The sequence below is a fragment of the Dunckerocampus dactyliophorus genome, chromosome 17, assembly GCF_027744805.1.
Source record: "Dunckerocampus dactyliophorus isolate RoL2022-P2 chromosome 17, RoL_Ddac_1.1, whole genome shotgun sequence".
In the NCBI taxonomy this organism is placed as follows: domain Eukaryota; kingdom Metazoa; phylum Chordata; class Actinopteri; order Syngnathiformes; family Syngnathidae; genus Dunckerocampus; species Dunckerocampus dactyliophorus.
Window position 1 is genome coordinate 7,307,668 of NC_072835.1, and position 23,971 is coordinate 7,331,638.

Below are 23,971 nucleotides of genomic sequence, written 5' to 3' on the forward strand. Positions count from 1 at the left end.
AAAGTGAAAAATATTAAGAGTTGTATTCTAAAAAGAAAAAAGTCACAATTTTACAAGAATAATCTTTAATATTATGAGGTAAAATATCATTTTAGTAGCATAGAGTTGAAATATGAAAGAAAAAGTATGCTATTTTTTAAGTCAAAGTATTATGCAAAACAAACAAAACAAAATATAGCTGTAATTTTTGGAAAATAGGTTGGGGAAAAGTTATATGGAAATAAAGTCAAAATATTTTGGGAATAAAGCCATAATAATATTACGAAATGAAAATTTACGAATTGTTTAACAAAAAAGTTGAAATAGTTGGGAAAAAAAAAACACTAAAAATGGGGGAAAAGAGCAAAGAGTGAAGTTCACACTAATAATGGGCTTTTTCACCTACATCACAAAGCTGAGATGCAGTTTTTTCTTGATATATACAGTATATAACTTCTCAGCATATTGCTTTTCAAAATATCCACGTTGGCCTTGCATCCTTTCATTTTTCACTATGTGGCCCTCGCTGTTTGTAAAACGTTTGGTCATGCTTGCGTTAAAGATATTAAAATTCGTATAGCTGACGTGACCAAGCGGGACAAACGTCCAACATGTCAACAATTTACAGTGGCAGATGAACACAAACTCATGGCCTAGCGAAACGCTGGTACTGATGGAGTGACAGCAGAGACGACCAATTACACGCAAGAAAATATCGGCTGAATATCGCCTGAACCAATCGATGAGCTTGTGGGCTGTCTACAATGTAACAAGCTTCACAGCCGTTTTCTGCTGGGTCCTCGTGCCTCACCTGGCTGCTTTAATAAAGCGTAACATTGTTTTTGGACGGTAAAAATTACAAAGGACATGTTTCACCTGAAAGACATGATGGAAGATGTTAGTAAAACCAGTAAACTATTTTACACAATCAGGTATTCATTATTGTGATAATTACTGTACTGTAAATGTATTGTTCAAATGAGAAATGGGTTCCACTGTTACTATTTAAATCCACGATTCTGATCACAAAACTACAAGAGTAGAAAACAAGTATTTTATTTAAAAAAAAAAATCATTCAGTAGCCACTGGTAGTTTACAAAAGTTTAAGTCCCACCTTTTCTCAGTGATATCTTTTTGAGACTATAACCCACTTATCACATTTTATGACATGTTCATGACATAATTCATCTACTTAAAGTGCTCATGACACCAAAACACGTTCATCTAAAAAAAATAACATTGAAAGGTATGTTTTCTGTGTTGGATGGGTGCTCGAATGGTGACATATTTACCTTTTTTTAACGTTTTTTGCCGGACACTAGAGCAGAACGAGGAAGTGATGTCACTTCGAGAATACATTGTTTCTATATTGTTGTGTAGCATGTTTGGTTGAGTTTCTGTTTTATATTTTGTGGCTATTATGCCGGCTCGTGTGGGCAGGGACGGCTGCTCACCGGTCCTGTATCTTGCAGTTTCTGCATAGATCTATCAGTGTCAATCACTGCCAGTCAAACATACCTGTTGTGGCTCATTTTATCGTGTGCGTATTATCACACTCAATCACAACACAATATCAGTGGCTGTTATTACTGTGTTGTTGTTGTTGTGAATAGTTCTCTTTCTCGGCTTTGCTGTGCGTCCATGGACGTGTTGTGATGAGTCTGGTTGCCGGAAAGTGTCCTCGGCGTGACGTCAGAGCCAAGATGGTGGCGGTTCAGAAACGTTGCGGGGGGTGGGGGTCGGAGACGTTTGACAATCACTTCATTTCACAGGTATTTTATAGTTGTTTACAGACAGATGACAGCAGTATGACAAATGCCTTTTATCAACTGAATACTTTCATTTTGTTATTGCATTTTTCCTCATGTTTTTGTCATGAGCACTTTAACATGTAAGAAAAATAAGGTATATAAGCACAAAATTGGGGATTAGACTAAACCTCCTGGACAGACCATGGGAAATATGAATGATCAATTCATCAATTTTTTTTACAATTTTTCAGAGAATGGGATTATGTTTCTAAACATCCTGAACTCCTTTTCTGATCCCACTATTGTTGATCTGCTTCTGAAAAGTGAGAAGATGTTTTACTTCTTTAGATTGTTAACAGCTGAATCATACAATCCAGTCAGGCTCAACAAAGCATTCATCAACAATCAGTATTTTTCATGAGCAATTCATCAATTATCAGGCCCAGTAACTCTTAAATGAAATGGCATTTCTGATCTGTGGAGAACGTCAGTCTGTCAGATTTAGGAAAAACTTGTTGCTTTTTTGGTAGGAGTTATTTTTTGGTCTCATTGGTGGAGGTCAAACTTTAAAAAACAAGACTAGCTGGGCGATTACATGTAGTACATGTGGTATAAAACAGGATTTCAGTATTAAATCTAAAGTTACTCCCTGTAAAAGGCAAATGTTTATGTCAGACTGTTTTCCAATTCAGAAAACACAGTTAAAATTGTGTACACGTGCTTCCTAAGGCAACTTCTGAAATGTTTTTCCAGGTTTTTTGTTGAAGTCTATGTGCAGAAATCCCAACAAATGCAAGAGTCTATTGTGTCTCCTCAGTTTGCTGCGTAGAAGGGGGCGAGGTTGTGGGCTGGTTCTGTTCCTCTATTAACACCACGTCAGGTGTCACTCCTGCTGCTGCGCTGCTTGAGTTCGTGACTTCAGTCCCGCTTTGCAGGAATTTGCGCAAGTCTTTTAGAGCAGGCCTGAGCATCTGCACCAGTGCAAGCAGTGCAGCCTGGGTGCCTTCCAAGGCTTGAGCTTGTCTCTCCTGGGCAAACACCTGGGCCTCCTGAGAGTGGCGCATCATCTGGAGCAGCTGGTTCTGACCTTCCAGGTGTTGGGCTATCTGCCGGATGTGCACATTGGTGACTCTCTGCTCCTGCAGAAGTCGAGCAGAGTTGAGGGCGATGCGGCTCTTCAATTCCTGAGGCTTTGCCTGACCCTGAGGTGGTAACGGCGAGGAAGCTGAAGATGATTCCAACACTTCCACTGGAGCCTCAACGGCTGCCATCACTGTAGGAGCCGATTCACCTACGGTTGTGGTGCAGTATTCTACCACGCCTCCTTCCGCTAATGCTTGGTATGCCGCTTCAGCTGGAAACAGAACACAAAAAGTACTTTGAAGCAAGAAAACTGATCATCATGTCACTTTTCTCACACTCAGCTCTACTATCCTCACAACTCACAATAGCGAGTAGAGATTGTGTTGTAGTAGTGTTAATTAATCATTATTGCTCAGTAGCATGAAATGGCGGCAATAAATACTGTCCATGTCGGGGGTGTCCAAAGTATGGCCCATTAGCGGCCCGTGGCAGAATTTTTATTGGCCGGCAGCACATTAAAAGGGCAAAAAGCATAGAGTGAAGTTGATACCAACACGTCTTTTTCATCTACTGTATATCCTACTGCATATATATTTTTTCTTGAAATATAATGTCTTAGCCTGTGTAACGGGAGTTTCCTTCAACGGCACTATTTCATTAATACGCACACGTCCTGTTTGACCCTCGGCCCAAACCGTAGTTTGAGGAAACGCAGCGGTGACTGTGGAGTATTGAGCAGGAATGGAGAAAGAAAAGGGTATTTTGATTACACTTCACTTAAATTTAGCTTCAAAGCCCTGGCAGATGGCTCTCGCAACAAGACCAAAGTTATTTGTATCTACCGTCGCTGTGATTTGAGTTATTGCGGATTACGTCGCCTGCCAGAGAGAAGCGAGAAGGGTACTGAAGCACTGCCGGTATTTTTAAATTGTCATTTATACAGTGGTACTTTGGCATACGAGTGCCCCAACTAACGAGTCTCTTGGCCGCTTTTTTGTTTTGAACTGCAAGCTAGAATTTGGGTTAGGAGCTACTATTTACGGGCAGGCATCACCAAGGACACAAAATGAATACAGACCCACCATCCACCAGTACGAGCCTGGACTTTGTTTTTCCAGAGAGGTGCACCACACAAATATACACATTAGTACTCAATAAGGTCGTCAAATTTCACCTTTATGCATTCCCACATAGTATCAGCATTTGGGACCAAATATGAGGTGAAAGAAAAAGGGGAAAAATACAGTATAGTAGTCTATCAGTGCAGCGGGGGAGAATGTTAGAAGGTGCGTTTAACGACTGTCAAACAAACTGGGACAAATCACTGCTCGCATGAAACATTCAAGAACTGTGGAATTTCTAACTGTATATTATTTTTTTAATAAAATAGTGGCCCATACTTCCAAAATTGATATTCCTTTACATACAATTTGATGTAGTTATTGTAGTTGCGTATCAGATAGTTTACCACAGAGATTTACATCCCTACTTGTTACAGGTTACAGACTTATTCTATCTGCAATTAAATGCGATTAATTATGGGTTACGGTGGACAATATATGATTAATCATGATTAAATATTTTAATCGACTGACAGTCCTAGTCTTAGCAATTCTACATGTGTTGCCTTACAAAATATCAAAGTGGCCCTTGTATCCTTTCATTTTTCACTATGTGGCCCTCACTGGAATAAGTTTAGACACCCTAACAGTGACTTCTTCAAAGTAAGCTTCAAAATAAAAGCATGGTAGTATTAATCTGGTCTACCATAGCAACTAAAAAACTGCACCCATTTTGTTTCATATTGTTAGCCACCGGAAGAAAGTTTTGCTTCACTGTCGTTGTTGTCAAGACAAACAAAGAAATGACCACAACAGCTGTTAGATAAGAGTATGACACGTCATATGAAAACACAAGAATAAAAGTAAAAAAACATGCATAAGTGGAGGAAAGCATTATCAACAAACCATTCTCTTTATGTCTCTTGTGAATGTTACAAGTAAGTATGTAAGCAATGGCTTGTTTCAATTTCAGTTATGCAACAACTGCTTTTGTTGACATCAGTCAGTCAGTCAGTCAGTCAAAGGGTATACAGTAGGGCGAAGCGAGTTTCGTGGGTTAGCGAGCTGTGTTGAGTTGAAAGCCGGTCTTGCGTGTTCAGAGAAGGTAGCTCTCTTTTAAAGCAGTCTATCACCATGGTAACTTAGGCTAAACTCATAACCTGATTGGGACCAGGTGATGTCCAGGCTTTCAGCTTAAAATCAGCTATGAAAGTGCCACTGTTTCATTAACTAATTTGGAGATGGTGTTACCATTTATTGAGAACCTACGAGGTTCCAGAGGGGACATGCAGAAATAAAAAAAAAAACCCAAAACATTCTCTGATGATATTATCCATCTACTGTATAAGTGAGATAGATTTGAGAGATAAACGTCACCGCAGTCCTTGCATGAGTACTCACGTCAACACTGCCATCCAGTGGTCACAACGAGCTACAACAAGATGACATACTGCAAATACTTAAAAAAATAACTTTTTGCTCCAATTTATTTATTTTTTACATGGACAAGTGTTAAAATGTCAAAGTTGTGCAATGTTGAGTGTTGATAAATGAAAAGAAGTGTTAACTTGCCAATTACATGCTAAACATTATTCTGTCGGTGGTGCTTCCTCGCTCTGTTGGCAGCAACTGTGTTGCTTTTAGAAGTTATAATCTTTTGGGAACTCCTCATAACGCTCCATAATAATTACGTACTAATCTTTTGTAAAGTCGCACAGTGTTCTAGTGGTTAGCATGTTGGCCAAACAGTCAGGAGATCAGGAAGATCTGGGTTCGAATCTCCATTTGGCATCTCTGTGTGAGTTTTCTCCGGGTACTCTGGTTTCCTCCCACATTCCAAAAACATGCATGTTAGCCTAATTGTCCAATTGTCCATTTGTCTATATGTGCCCTGCGATTGGCTGGCACCAGTCCAGGGTGTACACCACCTCTCACACGAAGTCAGCTGGGATAGGCTCCAGCATACTCCCGTGACCCTAATGAGGATAAGCGGCACAGAAAATGGCTGGATGGATTTTTCGTAAAATACACTAGCTTTTCAGCGGAAGTAGAATAATTGGACGCCAAACGCCCCCTTTTATGTGAACCCGCACTTCGGACTTGACAAAGTAAGTTGAAAACCACTGTTGCAGGACCAATTAAGTCTGATTGCAGATGTTAGATTTTGTCGAGCTGCATCTTGAGCACAAAGCCTGGGTTTGTGGATCCACTTTCGCTGTATACCCCCTCAGTCAGTCTGAAGAATGTTGGCATAAACAGGTTCCACTGTGCTGAATAAGAAGCACATTCATGTAGACCAGGAGTCACCAACCCGTCGATCGCAAGCTACTAGTCGATCTTTGATGATTACATCAGTGCCCTCCCCTCCCGGAGAATGACCAACAGGCAGGCATTTTGACCACTTAACATGCCCGTACGCCTTGCCACTCTCCAGGCACACAACCCGCAAGCTCCACCCAGGACCCCAGTCCCTAAAACCCGACTGGAGGTACAATGAGCTCACACACATACACTGGCTCGCCTCACGCTCACAGGTTGAGCGACAAGGAGAGAGGGAGTGTCAACGCGCAGCGATGTGCCTGCTCACGCAACAGTAATTACTGCACGTTGTGGCTCAAAATCAACCTTTGCTACCTTAAAACTAAGGCAAATATAACGCCATAGATGTGCACCTCCCAAAAACCCTGCTCATTAGGACTGACTGTTATAATGCATCCTCTCCCCTCAACCACCATCGCTTCGCTTGCCCACTACACTGAGCCAACAAGCCAAATAGATTTGTACCGGTAGTTTGCTCATAGAGCCTACGCCACAAGCACGACCCAGACAAAGATCCACAAAAGTAGGGGTGCCCAAAGTGCGGCCCAGGGGCCATCTGCCGACCATGGCTAATTTGTCATTACATCACTGCAGAAAGAAAACTAAATAAAAAAAAAAACAGCAAAAATGGTAAAAATAGAGCAAAAGGCACAATGAGACAAAGCTGAAATGTTGACACCAACAACCAATAATAACACAAAGCTTTGTATTTAAATACAAAGCTTTAAACATCTATCACTTTTTAATTTACTTTAAGAACCAATCTATCCATCCATTTTCTATGCCGCCTATCCTCACAAGGGTCGCAGGGGTATGCTGTGGAGCCTGTCCCAGCTGACTTTGGGCGAGAGGCGGGATGCACCCTGGAATGGACCCCAACCACAGGGCACCTATAGACAAACGACTTTAAAAACCTTTCTACAAAGTAAATCAATAAATAAATATGAATAATTTAATATGTATGTATGTATATATCTATATAGATCTATATCTATATTTTGAGCTCTTGGGCTCCAAAATGTTGGTGACCACTGATGTAGACTAAGGCAGGCATATATAAGATTTGAAGTGTGTGGAGGCAAAAACCTTACCATTCAACGTCTTTGCTTCGTCACAAACTGTTGCAGAGCCAGCTGGAATAGCTAAAATAAACACAATCAGAAAAAAAGAGAAAATTAACCACAGCTATCACCGTATGCCAGGACCACATTCATGATGAAACATTTGTATCACACATTCTATGAAGCTGTTGACAAAAAAGCTGACAAGGGAGTCCAAATTTAAAGTGGAGCTGCACTCAAAACGTATTTCAATCACCGCCACATCATAAAAAAAAAACATGTGAAAAGATAACTGTGCAATGTGAAGTTTATGAAAAATAGTGGCACATAAAACCCTTCACTCACAAAACATACATGGCAATTGCAGAAAAAGTAATGGAAAACTCAGTCAAATGAAAGGTGTACTCCAGTCGCTAGGATAAACTTTCTTCAAAACAATGTCCTGAATGTCCTACTTGAGAAGGAATTGAGGACACTGAGACATGCCTTATGAGCAGGGTTGGGCATCTATGGGAGCTGGGACTAACATTCACATTGTTTTATTTAGATTCTTTATTTCAATGCCCACTTTGCCCACCAGAAGAAATAGTCGCAAACACCAATGAAGAAGAAGCCGGCGAGTGCCAACAAAGAAGAAGCGGCTAAAAAGTTTGGCTTAACTTCATTAAAAAATTTAAAAAACAGCGGTCGGCTCAGTGCGACATTTGCAACACAATGATATCATGCAAAGGAGGGTGCACGACCAACATGTTTAAACACCTCCAGATTCATAGTGTAGAAATAACAGAGTGCTCCCGTCTTTGATGCGCTATGTCGGACTTCCTCTAAGCAATCAGAATCAGGGAAGTCAAACAATAAATGACGTCTGTCTCATGCCAATGTAACCGAGGTTTTCAGGATGCCCACTGATGTTGTGGAAGTTTGGTGTAACTAAAGGACAGGCGCTATGGCCACAGGAAGTAAGTTTATTCATGTGCAGAGCTAGTCTCGTCAAGCTACAGTCAGGACACCTTCTCAACCCCCACAACACACTTCTGGCCTTCAAAATAAGAGTGCTGTGCGCTACATGCTGTTTACTTGTAACAAAGTAAGGGTGTCATAAAAAATAGCTTACACCCACATTGAGGCAAAAAACAAAGTATGCTAGTGCTAATACGGTAGCTCAACTCAAACACCCAGCTACATTAGCTCGTGTACTTTTCATTGACAAATCTTTTACAAGTTGTTTGTAAGTTGTATGTGTTACTAATAGTACAGTTGAGTTTAGACATTTCAAGAATTCTGGTTAGCGCCCTCATGAGGACATTTTTAGATACATATTTATTACAATGCTTATGGCTAATATTTGCTGATACGGTAAACAATATATTGTTATTGAGGTTATGATTTCAAAGCAGCATATTAATAACTTATTGTAATCCTATTTGTACAGTCGCGACCCATAACATTCATAAATTTTAAAAAATACAGCAAACTGAAAATAAGCACTGATAAATTAATAGTAGATTTACAGTATTTTACACACATCCATAATACTCAACAGCATCATACCTCACAACACTGATACAAACATTTTATGAACCTTAATTTACACAAATATGACATATATAGTAAGTAAATGCATGTGACTGATCATTTTAGTCCAAGGTCTCAAATTCAAAACCCTGCTTTATTCCATCCTCATTTTCGCCTATTTTCATGGTTGTCTTTAATGTATGTAGGAGAGCGGTCGTAGACCTGCTCCAGGTGGAAAGAACCCTGACACAACTTCTGTAGTGAATTGGCACTATAGAAATAAAAGTGGCTTGACTTAAATTAACATAGAAGGTGAGGGCCCTCGTTCTTAGTACTTTCCCTCAATAACTAGCACTTTAACATCACCATCATTGTCATCGGAATATAACAAAGATTGTGAAATGTTGTGATTTTTATATTAAATGGACATGATTCATGTTCACAAGTCCACGTCCCGCAATGCCGGTTTTAACAATCAAACCTCTCATAAAGCTTTACTGAAAGTATACACTTATTGATTTTTAAAAATATTCAAAATATGTGTCCGTGATAATAACAGTGATTGCACACCACATTCTTTTTAGATATCAACACATAATAAACTTAATAAAGGTTTTATGCATGTGGAGTCATTTGGCAGCATCACTATAAACTTGCTTTGCAGCTGCTGTGCGTTAGAAGCAAAACAGAAGGCGCTTCCCATGCTAATTAACACACGTGACGGAGGTGGACACGTTATTGGTTTCCCTTACTAGGTCTTTATTAATTGTGTAGCAGACATTGTGTGCATTTCCCAAACAAGACAACAATAATGACTTCCACTGCAAGTCATTTTACAGGATGCAATTACACTTCATATGAGAGCTACGCAATAAAACCATGATGTCCCTGTCGGATTTTTTTCCCTTTTTTATCCGATATCCAAGATGATCATCAATTAAGATTCATTTTATCATCACTGTACCTCAATAATGTAACAATTAGAACCACAGAATTTCCATTTGACATACCACTAAGTGCTGCAAGTGAGTGTCGTGAGGAGTAACAAGCAAGCAAACGCAAATGGGTGATTCTCCTGAAAGGGCAACCAGCGATTGAGAGTATTCACAGGCATACTAGTGATGGTGCAGTGACATTCCAGAGTCATGATGCACAGACTACAGTGATTTGAAGCCATCGCCATGTGAAAACATTCTGCAAACATATTGAACAAAACTGATGAAACAGTGTGGAATACTTTCTTAGTGCCTGTTGTGTATAAAACCCGAAATGATGTCAATTTCAGCCCGTTTGCACATCGTCAACTTGTGACATAAAAAAAGCTTGTGACAAAGACAATGACTTTATGTACTTTGACGAAACTCTGACACCTTCAGAGTATTTCCAGGTTATTTCTCCATTTTTTTTCCAATATTCAGACAATAACGTAAGTGAAACTGTTCCAAAATCAGAAATATTGTGATTGATTGCATCCTGCAAAATTGACACAAGCTGCTATGAATTGACAAAGTTATGTAGCGTCCCAACAGAAGCATGCAGTCGAAGGCTCTTTTTAGATCGATACTTTATTAATCTCCAAGATCTTACCGACCTTAGCACGCTAACAGCAGTACTCAGTTCCCACACCGTGTTCTTGAACTCGCACACACTTCCTCATTATCCACCGATCACACTCATGGCGAGGTGCATTCATGAACACCCATTCATTCTCAACATCAACATACAACACAAGCAGGCGGTTACAGTTACAAGGAAAGATGTCTGCACGCTAACAGGAGGAGCAACACCCACCATTTGGACTTCCTTCAGACTTATGACGTCCGAACATCAGCATAAGACGATACTCTGCTTAATGTGCAGCAACAATTTTGTCTGGCAAACAACGGTAATACCACCAATTTGTTTACCACCTCAAAACAAATTTAGTGTCATTTAAGCAAAAACAACTAACTAAATATACTGCCTTCTGCACCGTTTTGCTTTTTTTTTTTTTTTTTTTTTTTTTACTGTCTATGACATGACAGTTGGAAAGAAACGTTTACACTTTGAATTTCGCAGTTTCACTCTCATGGTTTTTCAAAAAGCAAATGTTTCGTATTTTGTGCCTACGTTAAGCATTTTCAAACATAAAGATTGTTAAATGAACAAATGTAAAGCATTCAAAAGGCGCACTCAAAGATGTTGATGAAATGTAGTATTCTACACTGGTCACTGGTGTCAGTAGTGTTACTGGAATATTCAGTCAGACACACAAGCACCAGCCTTGATTGCTGTAAGAACAGGCTTTCACTCTACTATATTGGATAATAAGAGTGTAAAGGTGACTATGGGGTGTTATTTCACGTCTGGAGGGTTCAAATAATGTTAAAAACCATATTCAAAAGGTAAACATGTTTTCTATTCTCCAAATACTCCATTTATAAATAATCATGGTCGGGTCTGGAACTAATTAACTGCGATAAATGAGGTATTACTGTATTTTCTTTAGTTCATTGAGGTATGTGTGCCTTATGCTGGAAGTATTTTCTCATTCAAAGAATTATCATGCATATGCCAAAGAATATAATAATGGGATTGTTATCACTAGAAGCTGCAATGTGTATGGATTTTAGGATATATCATCCATTCTATACCGTTCCATACATCTAAGAGCAAAGAATCGTGTTTGGTTGGTGTTTAAATGATTGCAAATCATTATTTTCTAACCCTAAACTAGAAAAAGTAAATTGGTTGAAATGGTGCATCTTAATTTGGATGCATACTAAATCCCAGTGACCTGTGAAAGCATCATACACACACGTCAAATGGCAAGCTTCACAAAACTGACAAACGGATGAAATCTTCAGTTTTCGTGTTAAAAATATATATCTTTTACATCATTTTTACTGATCAGGCGAATTTTGCCCTGTCCAACTAACATTTGTATGTTCATGTAAAATAGCACCTGGAAGCAAAGAAAAAAGTTTGTGCTGACAGATGTAGAGCAATTGAAACACTGAGGGTGGTGAATAAAGGACAAACCAAGCACGTCTGTTACAGTTTGCTGGCAACAACTTACTCTCTGTGAGTGTGACGGTGGTGGCGGCGTTCACTGTGACAGGCAAAGCGATATCACCATCCGAGTCTCCTGCAGGTAAGCTGATGATGGTGGCTTCTCCCAGGAGGTTGCAGATCCTCTGCTGCATGGCAGTGAGAAGGACGGGCACCGGAGTACAGTCGGTGGACGTCCCTTCTATAGCAGCCCGCGCCTGAGCCACTTTCCTGCGGACCTCCGTCTTCATATCCGACCATTTCTTCTTGACCTCCGGCAACTCTCTGGGACAGGTCGTGACAGCGTTCACCTTTTTGAGGATCTCCACCCATGCGTTGTTCTTTGCCATGTGGGTTACTCCAGCATTGAAGTGGTTAACCAGTGTGTGCTTTTGTTTCTCTATTTCTTCCACAATAATTTCAACCTCTCTCTCCGAGAAATTCATTTTTCTTTTTTTCGCTACCGAGACCATAGCTGCAGAAATTACTCTTCTGAAACAATTGCTGTGCGTACTATACGCAAAAATAGTATGCAACTAATATGCGCAACGTAATGGCTTCCAGAATCGGCTTCTTCTTCCTACTAACGAGCGTAGGTCCGCTGGACAGGAAATCCCACCCCCCTCATTTTCATTGGTTGGGTTTCTCACGATTGTCTATTATCATTGGCTACATAAAATGCCAGTTGTTTAACGAGACAAACAAACTATGTATTTGAAAGCCAAAGGGAGTTACGTCCATATCGTAGTTTATCACCAAATCTGTCAGTAGAGTTATAGTGTAAATAACATAATGTCGATAGCATCAAAAACAGAAATAAATGACCGAAAATTACATAATTTAGACTTAGAAATGTAAATATGTAACACACAATAGATTTAAAAAATATATTTCAAAACATTAGGAACTATAAAACTGAATTATGAACGCCTCTTTTCACAAACTGTTTACTGTATGTAAAATATATATGTTGTACTGTCTACATATTTTAAATGAATGAATGAAAAAGAAAAAAAATCATTTAAAAAATGTGAATATAAGAAGGGTAGGCAAAATAAACTGATGCATCACTGTACGCCATTTCGTCCTAATATGGTAATGGTAGGTTTAATTCTACTTTAACGTGCATACAAGTTACAGTGGAATACATCACATAGTACAATGCGCAGTTCCACATGTCCAAAAGGAGTAGGAAGAAGCAAAGTTTATTTAATCCTAGCCCCCATCCGTTTAACTTTTTTTTTTTTTTACGTTTTACATTCATTAACTTCCTGTATTTCATGTGATCTTTTTAATACCCACAAAAGTGGTAAGTAATGTATCAAAGTAGTAATATAAATGTCAGGGTTTTCCCACAATCATAACAAATAAACATATATCATAATCAGTATAATAATAATACAAAATAATAAACAATATAAATAGACTTAACAGAACAAGTTTAAGACTCTTCTTCCTTGTATTTTGCAAACATCAACTGCTTGTATTGTTTCTTGAGATCGCTAATCTTAGTGCATTGTTTGAGTTCCTTACTGAATCCATTCCATAATTTGATTCCACATACTGAACTGCTGTGGGTTTTTAACATTGTTTTCGTCTGTAAGTGTTTTAAGTTTAGTTATTCCCTGAGATCATAGTTCTCCTCTCTTGTAGAACAGTATTGTATGACATGGGTAACAGGTTATTGTTTACCTTAAGCATAATTTTAGCTGTTTAGCTGTTTAATATTTGTGATTTTTAAAATAAAAGATTTGTATGTTCGCTATACTGTATCTTAACTGATCTTTTTTACAGGGCATTTAACGAGTGAAGATTGCTTTTATAGTTATTACCCCATATCTCTACGCAGTAAGTTAGATATGGTAATACCAGAGAACAGGAAAGAATATGGAGTGATTTTTGGTCAAGTACAAATTTTGCTTTATTTAGTATTGAAGTATTTCTCGCCACCTTATGTTGTATATTTTTTAACATGAGATTTCCAGCACATTTTTTCATCTATTATGATCCCCCAGAATGTATTTTCTTTCCCCCTTTTAATGTCCACACCGTCAATTTGTATTTGCACATGCGTGTCCTTTCTGATATTACCAAATAGCATTATTTTAGTTTTACGTAGGTTCAAGGATAATCTATTTTTATCAAACCATCTTTTTAGTATGGCCATTTCATGTGACTTTATTAATTACCTCTTGTGTGCTTTCCCCAGATTTTCCCAAATTTATTAAAAACAAAGAATTACTAGCAGATAATTACAGCACTCACTGTACTGCAAAAAAGATTGGTGAGGATAATTCATAATGCCGCGTATAGAGAACATACAAATCCTTTATTTTTTAAATCACAGATATTAAAATTTGCTGATTTAGTAAATTTTCAAACTGCTAAAATAACATATAAAATTAACAATAATTTGTTACCCAGAAACGTCATACAGTATTTCTCAATAAGAGAGGAGAAACATGATGTTTGAGAAAAATTAAACTTAACACTTATATGCGAGAACAACACTGAAAACCCACAGCATTTCAGTATGCAGAATGAAACTATGGAACGGACTCAGCAAGGAACTCAAACAATGTACCGAGACGAGCAAATTCAAAAACAATACAGCAGGTTGTGTTTGCTAAATATAAGGCAGAAGAGTCTTGAACTTGCTTTATTGTGCTTGTCTTCATCTTAATTATTTAGTATTATATTGATTATTATATTTATTGTTCTGTCATGTTTGTTTTTCTTTTTTATTATTTAATTATTATTACACTGATTATTATATGGAATAATATTATATGGAATGCAGGAAATGAACAACAGGTACTGCACAAGATCTGGAGCGGATGGGGGGTAGGATTAAATAAGCTTTGCTTCTTCCTACTCCTTTTGGACATGTGGAACTGTGAAATGATTCATGAGATGTATTCCATTGTAATCAAATAAAATTTAACCAAACCAAACCAGAACAAAAATCAGTAGTATCATCTGCAAATAATACAAAAGTCTTTTGTCACTTTACAGATGTCATTAATATACAAGTTAAAGAGTTTTGGAGCCAGCATTGACCCCTGGGGTACTCCGCACGTAATATTTAAACTTGCAGATGTGTATTCTCCTATATTTACATATTGCTTCCTGGTAGCCAAGTAGCTTTTGACCCAGTTCAAAACTAACCCTCTGATTTCGTACCTTTCTAATTTTGTAATTAGGATGTTGTGATTCATTGTATCGAAAGCTTCAGTGTCAGATCCATAAATACTGCAGCTGCACACTTTCTGTGGTCTATAGCGCTGGTAATTTCCTCAGTAATTTCAATCAGTGCCATTTAGGTTGAAATGTTAGCGCTGTATCCGTATGGGCTATCCGCAAGTAATTAGTTCTTGTTGATAAATTTGTCCAACCTTTTATCGAATAGCTTTTTGACTATTTTAGAAATTTGTGGTAATAAGGAAACTGATCTGTAGTTTGTAAATTTATGTTTGTCTCAGTTTTTGAAGATTGGAACTACTTTAGCTGTTTTCATTTTGTTTGGAAATGTACCAGTCTGGAATGATAAATTATTGATATACATCAGTGTTTCTACGATCTCGTTAAAAACCCTTTTTATTGTTTCCATTTTGCTTCCATTACAATCAGTTGATGTTTTTGCTTTCCAGTTCTTGACAATATCAGCGATTTTCTTGTTTGTCACATAAGTGAGGAACATGGAATTAGGATTCCTGTCTATTGTTTCATTCCCTTCCTCCATTGTTAAGAATTTTGGAATCTCTTCTTCCAGTTTTGGTGGAATATTTAGCAAGTATTTTATTAAAGTTTTCAACTACCTCATTCATATCATCATTATTGGTGTTTCCAACCATAAAATAATGATGGTAGTCTGCTTTCTTAATATTGTTCCTTATAATACTGTTTAGAATGCCCCAGGGTGCTCTAATATTGTTTTTATTTTTGTCTAATAATTGACGATAATATTCTTTCTTCTCTGCTTCTTTAGTTTGTTGAATGATACATTTCCTATTTAATGTATTTTTCTTCTTACAGGCATATTTTTAGTCCTTTGTCATCTATGGCTGATTATTTTACTTTTGCTTATTGGAAAATTCTCTCAAGGGACAGTTCTTATCATTAGGCTTCATGTAAATGTTCAAAAAGTGTTCATATGCTCATATCATTTGCACTGCTTCGAGATCTTTCCTGAAAGCGTTGACGGTGTCCTCTGTATGTAGTCTTTGGAAAGTCTTTTTGTCCTCCATTTTTATTTTTTTTGTAGCAGTCATTGTAAACACTGATTAGCAGACCACTGGTTGTGTTGTTGTCAAAGTCATTGGTGAATATACTGTAATATCAATTAGGGTGGCACAGTAGTCTGTTATTCTGCTTGGTCTGGTGATTTTAGGATATAGACTGAAGATATACATTGTATCTATAAAGTCATCTATTACCTTGTTTTTGTGTGGATTCAGAAGATTAAACTTTGAAGTCTCCACATACGAAGATTATTTTTTGACTGATGTCTGTGAACGTTGCTTTAATCCAATCCTAGGACATTTCAATGCTTGACCTTGGAGTTCTATATAAACAACTTCATACATTTTTGCTTTTTTCTTTACAGATTTCAATCGTTATGCATTCCAAAGAAGTGTTATCAATAGCAAATGACATGTTCTTTACCATTTTGTAGTTCAGATGTTTGTCCAAGTACACTGCCACTCCTCCTCCACTTGTATTATTCCCGCTAATGCAGATCATTAAATCCATGCCTTTGTCGACGTTAATCCAAGTTTCTGAGATTGCGATTACCTTGAGAAAATAAATAAATAAATTTGTATATGATTTTTAACGTAAATGTTCATAATGTTGCTTACTGATGAGTGTACTTGACTGGCATAAAACTGGTTTGTACATTTTGTAACTTCTAGCTGTGGCTGGAAGAAACCTGCACGAAATAAGAAAAGCAAGAAACCAGTGAAATTATACAGATTTATTGCCATCATTATGAATTAGTATATTCCAATTATTCCATTAACATCTATGACGATCATAATGAATGTGTTTGTTTTTGTTAGCCTATTTTGGTACAAAATCAGCCTAATTTGTGTCAATAACGAATTGAAAATGACATGTGTTTATCTGTAAGAGAAAACCTCTATCACTACACATGAATAAAATCACCTGCTGCAGTTGCACAATGAAAAGGTGCTGAGGTGAGCACTAAGATGACCGTCAACATCGACAGACTTATTGGCTCATATTGGCTACTAAAAAAAAAAAGTCATCCAAAATGTGGAAGCATTGTGAAAAGGTTAAAGATAAGCAAAAGAAAGTAAAGTGCAACCGCGTCAGCAGCTTCTTACATATCACACCATGACAACCAACATGGTGTATCATTTAAAACGGGTAAGGCTGTTACACCTACTTCATTTTATATCCCCACTGTGGATTTTAATCCAAGAAATGAGGCTGCTAACTGAGTTTTGGCAAGTCGTTGTTTTTCCAAGCCATGTTGTTCCTATTTTATGTGCACTTTTCTTATGTGTGATATGCCAACTTGCCAAAAGAAGCCTGGTTTCAGTTTTCTTTCTGTGTAAAAATATATATATATATATAAATAAAAGGTACTGTTTAAGGATGCTCCGATGAGGGTTTTATGCTGCCGATTCCGATCATCCATGAGTGAGATCGGCCGATACCAATCACATGGAGTTACAGTAGATATTTCAATTCCAAGTGCCCTAGCAAATAGGTAATTATTAAAAAATAAACTTGGGCACAATGGTGTTTTTTTTGCTGCTTAACTTAAAACAGAATAAATTGAGTGTCCAGGTTCCAATTTTCATCATTATTAGAGCTCTCAAGTAGTTGTGTTTTATTTATGAATGGCTACATTTCAATTGTACACTACTTTATTTACCAGGCAAATATTCTTTGACCCTTTGGTGAGCAACTCAAAATCAGCTGGCGAGTTTAGGAGACCCCTGTGATAGTTTCACCATTATAAGGCTGGACACACACTGTTTATGTTCATTAAACAACCACCCGCAAATAATGTTTTGAGGACAAGATACAATTAATATAATGACAACACGAGAACAAAATTGTTCAGTGACATTTGAAAAAGTTAGTACATACCCCATGAACGTGATATCCACTTCCCCGTGGGACAAAAATGAGCTCCAAACTAACCGCATTGCTTGTTTTAAAAACAAAATGCTACTGTGGTAAAAAGTCACAGAAGCTAGGTGGTTAACTAAGCATGTAAACAAAGATGCAAGAAAAGTGGAACGGCAATAGGTTTGATAAGGGAGTGATCGAACACGCTGGCACTGGCGTACCCTGTGGCAAGCTGTCAAACTGAAGCCACAAGGTTTTACAAGTTACAGCTTTTACAGACTAGTTTTGATTCTCGCGGCAAAGTGTGTCCCTTGTCGGCTCAGTATGGGCGTTGGCAATCCTACATAGCACAACCTACATAGCACAGCAGACATGTACGGTTTGCCGTAGCATGCTGTTTTTTGTGATTGGGTTTGAAAAGCATTTATCTGCATATGCCAATCACCTGTTTTTTACTGAAATCGGCAAATACAGATCAGAGCATCTCTAGTACTGTTGTTACTGTGTTCATTTGTTCATCTGAGTGCTTTAACCCTTGTATTTGAGGTGGGAAAACTCTGCTTATTTGTAGGGATCCCCACAAAAAAAAGGGTTTCACGATTAGTTGACGATGAAAAGCCTTCGTCGAAGACAGCCCTAATACTTTTAAAGCATGTCTCTGAACCCAGCATTGTCTTGGATCATACTGCTAAAAACTGACTTATAGACCATCAATACATCCAAGGCTGAAGGGCGGAGTTTAGGGTCTTCTGCTTTACACTCTTTATGAATGTGGAAAAGATGGAAGTGGATCAAGTCTCCTCCAGGCACTCTCCCTATCAAGAACTGTGTTACATCTGGGATCTTCCAAATATCTGTCCTTTCATCATATCCATGCATGAGATCATCTGAAAAAGGCTGCCCTGTGTCTTTGAATGGCCACCGCTGCTCAGGGGCTACAAAGTCTCCGCTGAGCTCCCGGTGGCCACATTTGACCAACAAGGCCCTGGATAGGTCCACCTCAGGCAATGCATCCAGGTCATTCACCACCAGGTGAAAGTCATTTGTGAGCAGAAACTGAGACAGAGTTTTCTCCAGCGTATTGGAGTCACACATAACCCGCCGCCCAGCCGGGCTGTTGTGGAGGTAATGGAGGACAGAGACGTAGTCTATCGCCAGCATCAGCCGGGTCTTCCAAGTGTTGCGATGTTTTTGGTGCTCTTGTGCAAGGACAAGGTTCAAATTGAGTAGCGAACCCAGTGGATGGTACTCTGTGACCAGGGCATGGTCTTCCAGGCAAAACCCCACCAACTGTACCACCCAGGGCCCCTGCAGTGCTTTTAACATAGACAATCCGTGAAGAAAATCCTCAGAGTAATCCAAAAAGGACAGTTTGGACAGAGCCACCTTCTGGCCCCTCCATTCTGCTAAATAGACCTAAATAGAAAAAGCAGGTGGAAGAGAGACATTAGCCTGTACATAACTTGCAATTTTGCCTATATATACAGTACACTGTATATGCAGTATATATACACACACAGTAGAACAACTTCTGATCAAGCATCACCTTAGACAACATACTGTATACTGAAATTTACAAACATTTTGTGAGTATATATAATTTTGAGTCGTTTTAATATTACCATAGACAGGAAAATTTCTTGATACAATCCTGTGTGGACTGAGGACTTTTCAAAAACGGTACAAAAAAAAATCTGTTTTGTTTAGACAGCGCCTCAGATGACTTGGGGTAGACCCGTGTTGTCTAATAATAATCAAGTTTCTGTAATGTTTTCCTTTAAAATGTCAGCCAAAGAAATTAAAATAATTGTGATCGTGTTAAGAAATGTCTATTTTTTTAAACCAGGGGTAGGGAACCTAGGGCTCGGGAGCCAGATGTGGCTCTTTTGATGACTGCATCTGGCTCCCGACTGTAGGTTCCTTACCCCTGGTTTAAAAAAAAAATAGTGGCAACTCAGAAGTACAACTCGTGGCTCAGAGTGGTTTGCTGGCTGATGGGGGCCTTTGTCGGATGCCGCGGAAATGGGAGCGGGCCCAGCCGGCGGGCTGCTCCCTTTGGGGTAGCTTCTTTGGCAGCTCAGGCGTCTTTGTGGGCTTTCGGGGCGCCATTGTGGCGATGCTGCCATTTCAGGTGGCTGGCAGAGTGTGGGGGGTTGAGGGTCGATGCTCTTCTCGCGTCGTGAATTGTTTGTGGAGCGTTTAGTGTAGTTAGTGCGCAAGGTGTTTGAAGTAGGGAGGTTCCACACCATTGACATGTTTGTTTACAACACATGTTTGAGCAGGTCACATGTAGGAGAAAAGGAGCGCTAGATTTGATCACCCAGGATCACCAGCACAGCACGGGTAATCTCACCTCTCTGGAGCGTCTTTTTTAATGATCTGTTATCAGAGCTATCGGCCCAATATTTCTCGTGCACCCCCAAGACACAACAATGAGTTTCAGATACCTTCTTCACTGCTCCCTGGCCAATGAGCTTCAGCTTGCAAACTTCTGCATCAATCAGGGAACACTGGAGCCATGGGGTGCAGTTGTTCATCGTAGTCATTTTAAAGTGTTCAGCCACACAGCCAACATGCGAGGTTACCGTTTGGCCTTCAGATTGATACACGGAGTCCAAATACAGGTAGATGAAGATGTTGCTGAGAAGTAAAGCTGCAAGGAAAATCGCCAGCATCGGAATACTGCGAGCACTGCTACTTGGATGACCCATGTTGCACTGTGTTTCCTGTAGAAACAGGAAAGTTGCAAATTGACAATGAGTGCAGTCACTGAAGCACATTGACCGCCAATAGTTACATTAGCAAAGTCACTGTAAAACTAGTACTACTACAACTTCTTTGTTAGGTTTTCATAAAAGATAATTTAGTAATTGAGTTTTTAAACTACACTAAATATCTTGCATATGTCTCTCTAATTTCCAAGTTTCATAAGAATCCCTCCAAACTCAACTCATGATGGGGAGATTAGTCAAGGCAGACAACAACAAACTGACTTTTTAAGACACAAAATTAAATGTAAAGTATGCTCCATAAGTTATTATACTTCCAGATGTCTAATTCAACCAAGGGCGACAGAACAAACGTATACTGAAGTGGGCACAAGCAACTAAGGTCTTTAAAAACGGCAAAGTACAATTTAAGTGAGATAAGCGCTATCATCACCCATTATTTACCTACAATCCGGCCATCTCACGTGTCCGTGCCCATGGTGACAAATGTAGACTTTGTACAAACGGAAACGGAAACGACAAAGTTTTTTTCTTAACAGTTATAAAAAAAAATACACGTCCTCACGGCTATATATAATAATGTTAAATAGCACTCCATAAACATTGAGAGCTTTAATGTGGAAATTTCCTACGTGGAATTTCACCAAGAATGAACGACCGGAAACAAACAATCTCCTTCTGTTAGATTTTCACAATAAAACCATGAAGGAGCGTCCTCGTATATTGTATTGCATTAAAGCAGAGCTGTGCCTACCGTATAAATATAATATTACATTTCACACACACACACGCACGCACGCACGCACGCACGCACACACACACACACACACACATATGTCCTGTCTACATTTTAATTTTTACGATGGTAATTTTAATCTCTGAAAGGAATTCAATTGTCACTCATCTTAATTTAGATGTCTGATGAAGCTCAGGAGCTTTACTGGCATCATAATTCAACAATCAAGCTCAATGTGGAGGTCTAAAATGCCACAAATTCATCAATCAGATCCCCCATCCAGAGAACCACATAAGGATAGGGCTTTTGTTTTGAAAACGCAAGAGCCAGGAAGGAAGTGTGTCTGTTGCTGACAAGATAATCCACTGCCATAACAGAAGTTATCGTCATTATACAGTACATCGGAGAACGTACGTCTACAGCGAACAGGTAATAAACTATATGCATTTAAAAAACTTGTATAAAACGCCGGGCTACCAAATATGTTTATAGAGCCTATAATTGTTCCATTTTAATCAAGATGATTAGAAGCTGTGCAATGTGTAATCTGGCAAATACTGTTTGATCTATGCCTTCATCGTATTACACGTATAATGATTAGTCATCTAATTTATGATCACATTCTACATGCTGTGTACAAGGTTTACATCGAGTGGAGTGTTTATTATTTTTGCACGAGTTTAAGATCTACGGTCTATTCCCGTTTCTGGTCCATTTTAGGTCATTTGGGTACTCGGGTGATTTTTATTTACCTCTAAATTAAACCGAATATTTAATCAATCAAGATCAAGCGTGCTGGATTATGAGTGATGGATTGTGAGTGATGTTTTTGATGTTTTTGTGGATTGCTTAATGCCATCGTGTTTACTGGTTGAGTACGTGCTGCGGTCCATCATCAGACTCAGCCCTGTTTCCATAGTTTCCTCTTGTCTTCTCCTATTGGACTGTGATGTTACAGCATCACTGTGCACTTCACACGCCCCCTCTCCCTGTTACTTCCACCTGACTGTTGACACAGTCCATGGATGAGTCACCGAGTGAGTCACAGGGATCCATACTTTGCTTATTATCGCCATCATCTGGCTTTCCAATTACAGCATCCGGTACATGTCTCAGCTGATACGGCTCACAAACAACATAATTGGTTAAGTATGTTCCATGAAACGCAGTTTTTTTTACATGTACCTAGAACTACATAAAATAGAATTTCACTGCATCATATTGATCATTATTTATGCCCATCAGTTGAAGCTGAATAACATTACAGTGGATTTGTTGGATCAAAGTATTCACACTACCCTCACTACCCTCATCACTGAAATAATTCTGTGTGTTCCTCCACGACAAAAGTTTGGTAGCACAAAACAGGCATAGCTCTTAATGTGTGGAGCTCAGTCAAACACAATTAAAAAATGTCCATGACATTTGAAAATTCCCACTCTATTCTTCCAAAATACCGACTTTCTTGTCAAGTTGTCCCACCAGTTGGAGGTCCGATTGGGGCGTGTCGAAAACTGGTTGTTGGCAGATGCATTGTAAGAGTATTGTTAGATATTGGTGTTAGCCGGCTAGTTCTAACTAACGTCAACTAACAATTCAAAACATGGCCAATATTTACATGCAGTAGCAAAGGAGTGAATATCTAACAAAACATGAGTGACGTTGCAGGGAAAATGAATAATTATGCTTAATTTCTTACATTTATATGCTTCTTTCGGTCTCCGCTCTGCCGTCTTGTCAGCTGCTGTGTAGTATCTGAGGAAACTCCTCCTACCCCTTGTAGCAATGTTACAAAACCGATGCAAAAATCTGACACTGTGCATATGGGCTCGATTTGGAGAGTCCATAGGGATGTCCTTAAAAATGCTAATTTTGCATCGGATATCTGGTGTATTTTCATTCATATACATGGTGTCAAATTCAAGTTCAAGTCATGCTTTATGAGATATCAGAATGTTTAAGCACAAATGCAAGTGGATCAATCCCATACTTTGCGTGGGAATGTTCTTCCGCACGATCTACGCACACATCTCTGCAGTGGTTTGCTTCGCAAGACATCAGAAAGAGGCAAAAATGTTGATTGCTCTTTTCCAAATGCTGTGTGCTTTGACTCTTGTTTTGCCTGAAACACAAAGATAATAGGTCTGCTTTCATGGATGACTAAGGAAATAAAAAATAGTCACATTTGATATATTTACAATACATTTTAAAAGGAAAGATCATCGATTACCAAAATAGTCGTCGATTAATTGGTTAATTGATTAATAATTGATTCATTGATTAATCATTGCAGCTCTAATTGTTTCGTCTTGTGAGTGTATTGTGACACTGTTAATGTCCAGGATGAGTAAATGTATATTTCCGACCATATTAACACTTCCATTTGGCACTTTACATTGTTGGATGTTGTTCCAGACTTGCTGCAGGTAGAGCCCCAGCCAACGTCTGAACATGCCAACAGAGTGAAGACTCCTCCCTAAAACCTACCGTCATCGGCTGGCTGCTGAAGCAAACCGAGCAAGGGAAGCAGGTGTGACAGACTCTCTCTATTGCAGTTTCCCCCACAGGTCAGATCTGATAGCTTGTGTTCCATGTTGGCAG

General features: G+C 38.7%; 2 protein-coding genes across 5 annotated transcripts in view; one reads left to right on the forward strand and one right to left on the reverse strand.

Moving 5' to 3' along the window:
- Positions 1–1,059: 1,059 nt before the first annotated feature.
- naif1 (nuclear apoptosis inducing factor 1) lies at positions 1,060–21,276 on the reverse strand. 3 transcript variants are annotated; one of them, XR_008566468.1, is made up of 6 exons: positions 21,079–21,276; positions 20,353–20,631; positions 16,660–19,321; positions 16,466–16,594; positions 7,286–7,336; positions 3,052–3,085 (listed from the first exon to the last, which is right to left on the reverse strand). XR_008566468.1 is itself a non-coding variant. In XM_054756475.1 (3 exons), the coding sequence occupies exons 1-3, from the start codon at positions 12,271–12,273 to the stop codon at positions 2,532–2,534; spliced, it is 1,050 nt and encodes a 349-aa protein (XP_054612450.1). In that variant the 5' UTR covers positions 12,274–12,526; the 3' UTR covers positions 1,060–2,531. The 3 variants fall into 3 exon arrangements, 1 of the variants encoding a protein (XP_054612450.1); XR_008566467.1 differs by having other exon boundaries at positions 3,051–3,085; positions 16,466–19,321; XM_054756475.1 differs by lacking the exons at positions 16,466–16,594; positions 16,660–19,321; positions 20,353–20,631; positions 21,079–21,276 and adding an exon at positions 11,829–12,526 and having other exon boundaries at positions 1,060–3,085.
- A 420-nt stretch (positions 21,277–21,696) lies between these two features.
- pam (peptidylglycine alpha-amidating monooxygenase) overlaps positions 21,697–23,971 on the forward strand; it is a 55,015-nt gene continuing 52,740 nt past the window's right edge. For both annotated transcript variants that reach the window (XM_054756647.1, XM_054756648.1), the window contains exons 1-2: positions 21,697–21,799; positions 23,786–23,900. The gene's annotated coding sequence lies outside the window, so the exon portion shown is untranslated. The remainder of the gene's footprint in view (positions 21,800–23,785; positions 23,901–23,971) is intronic.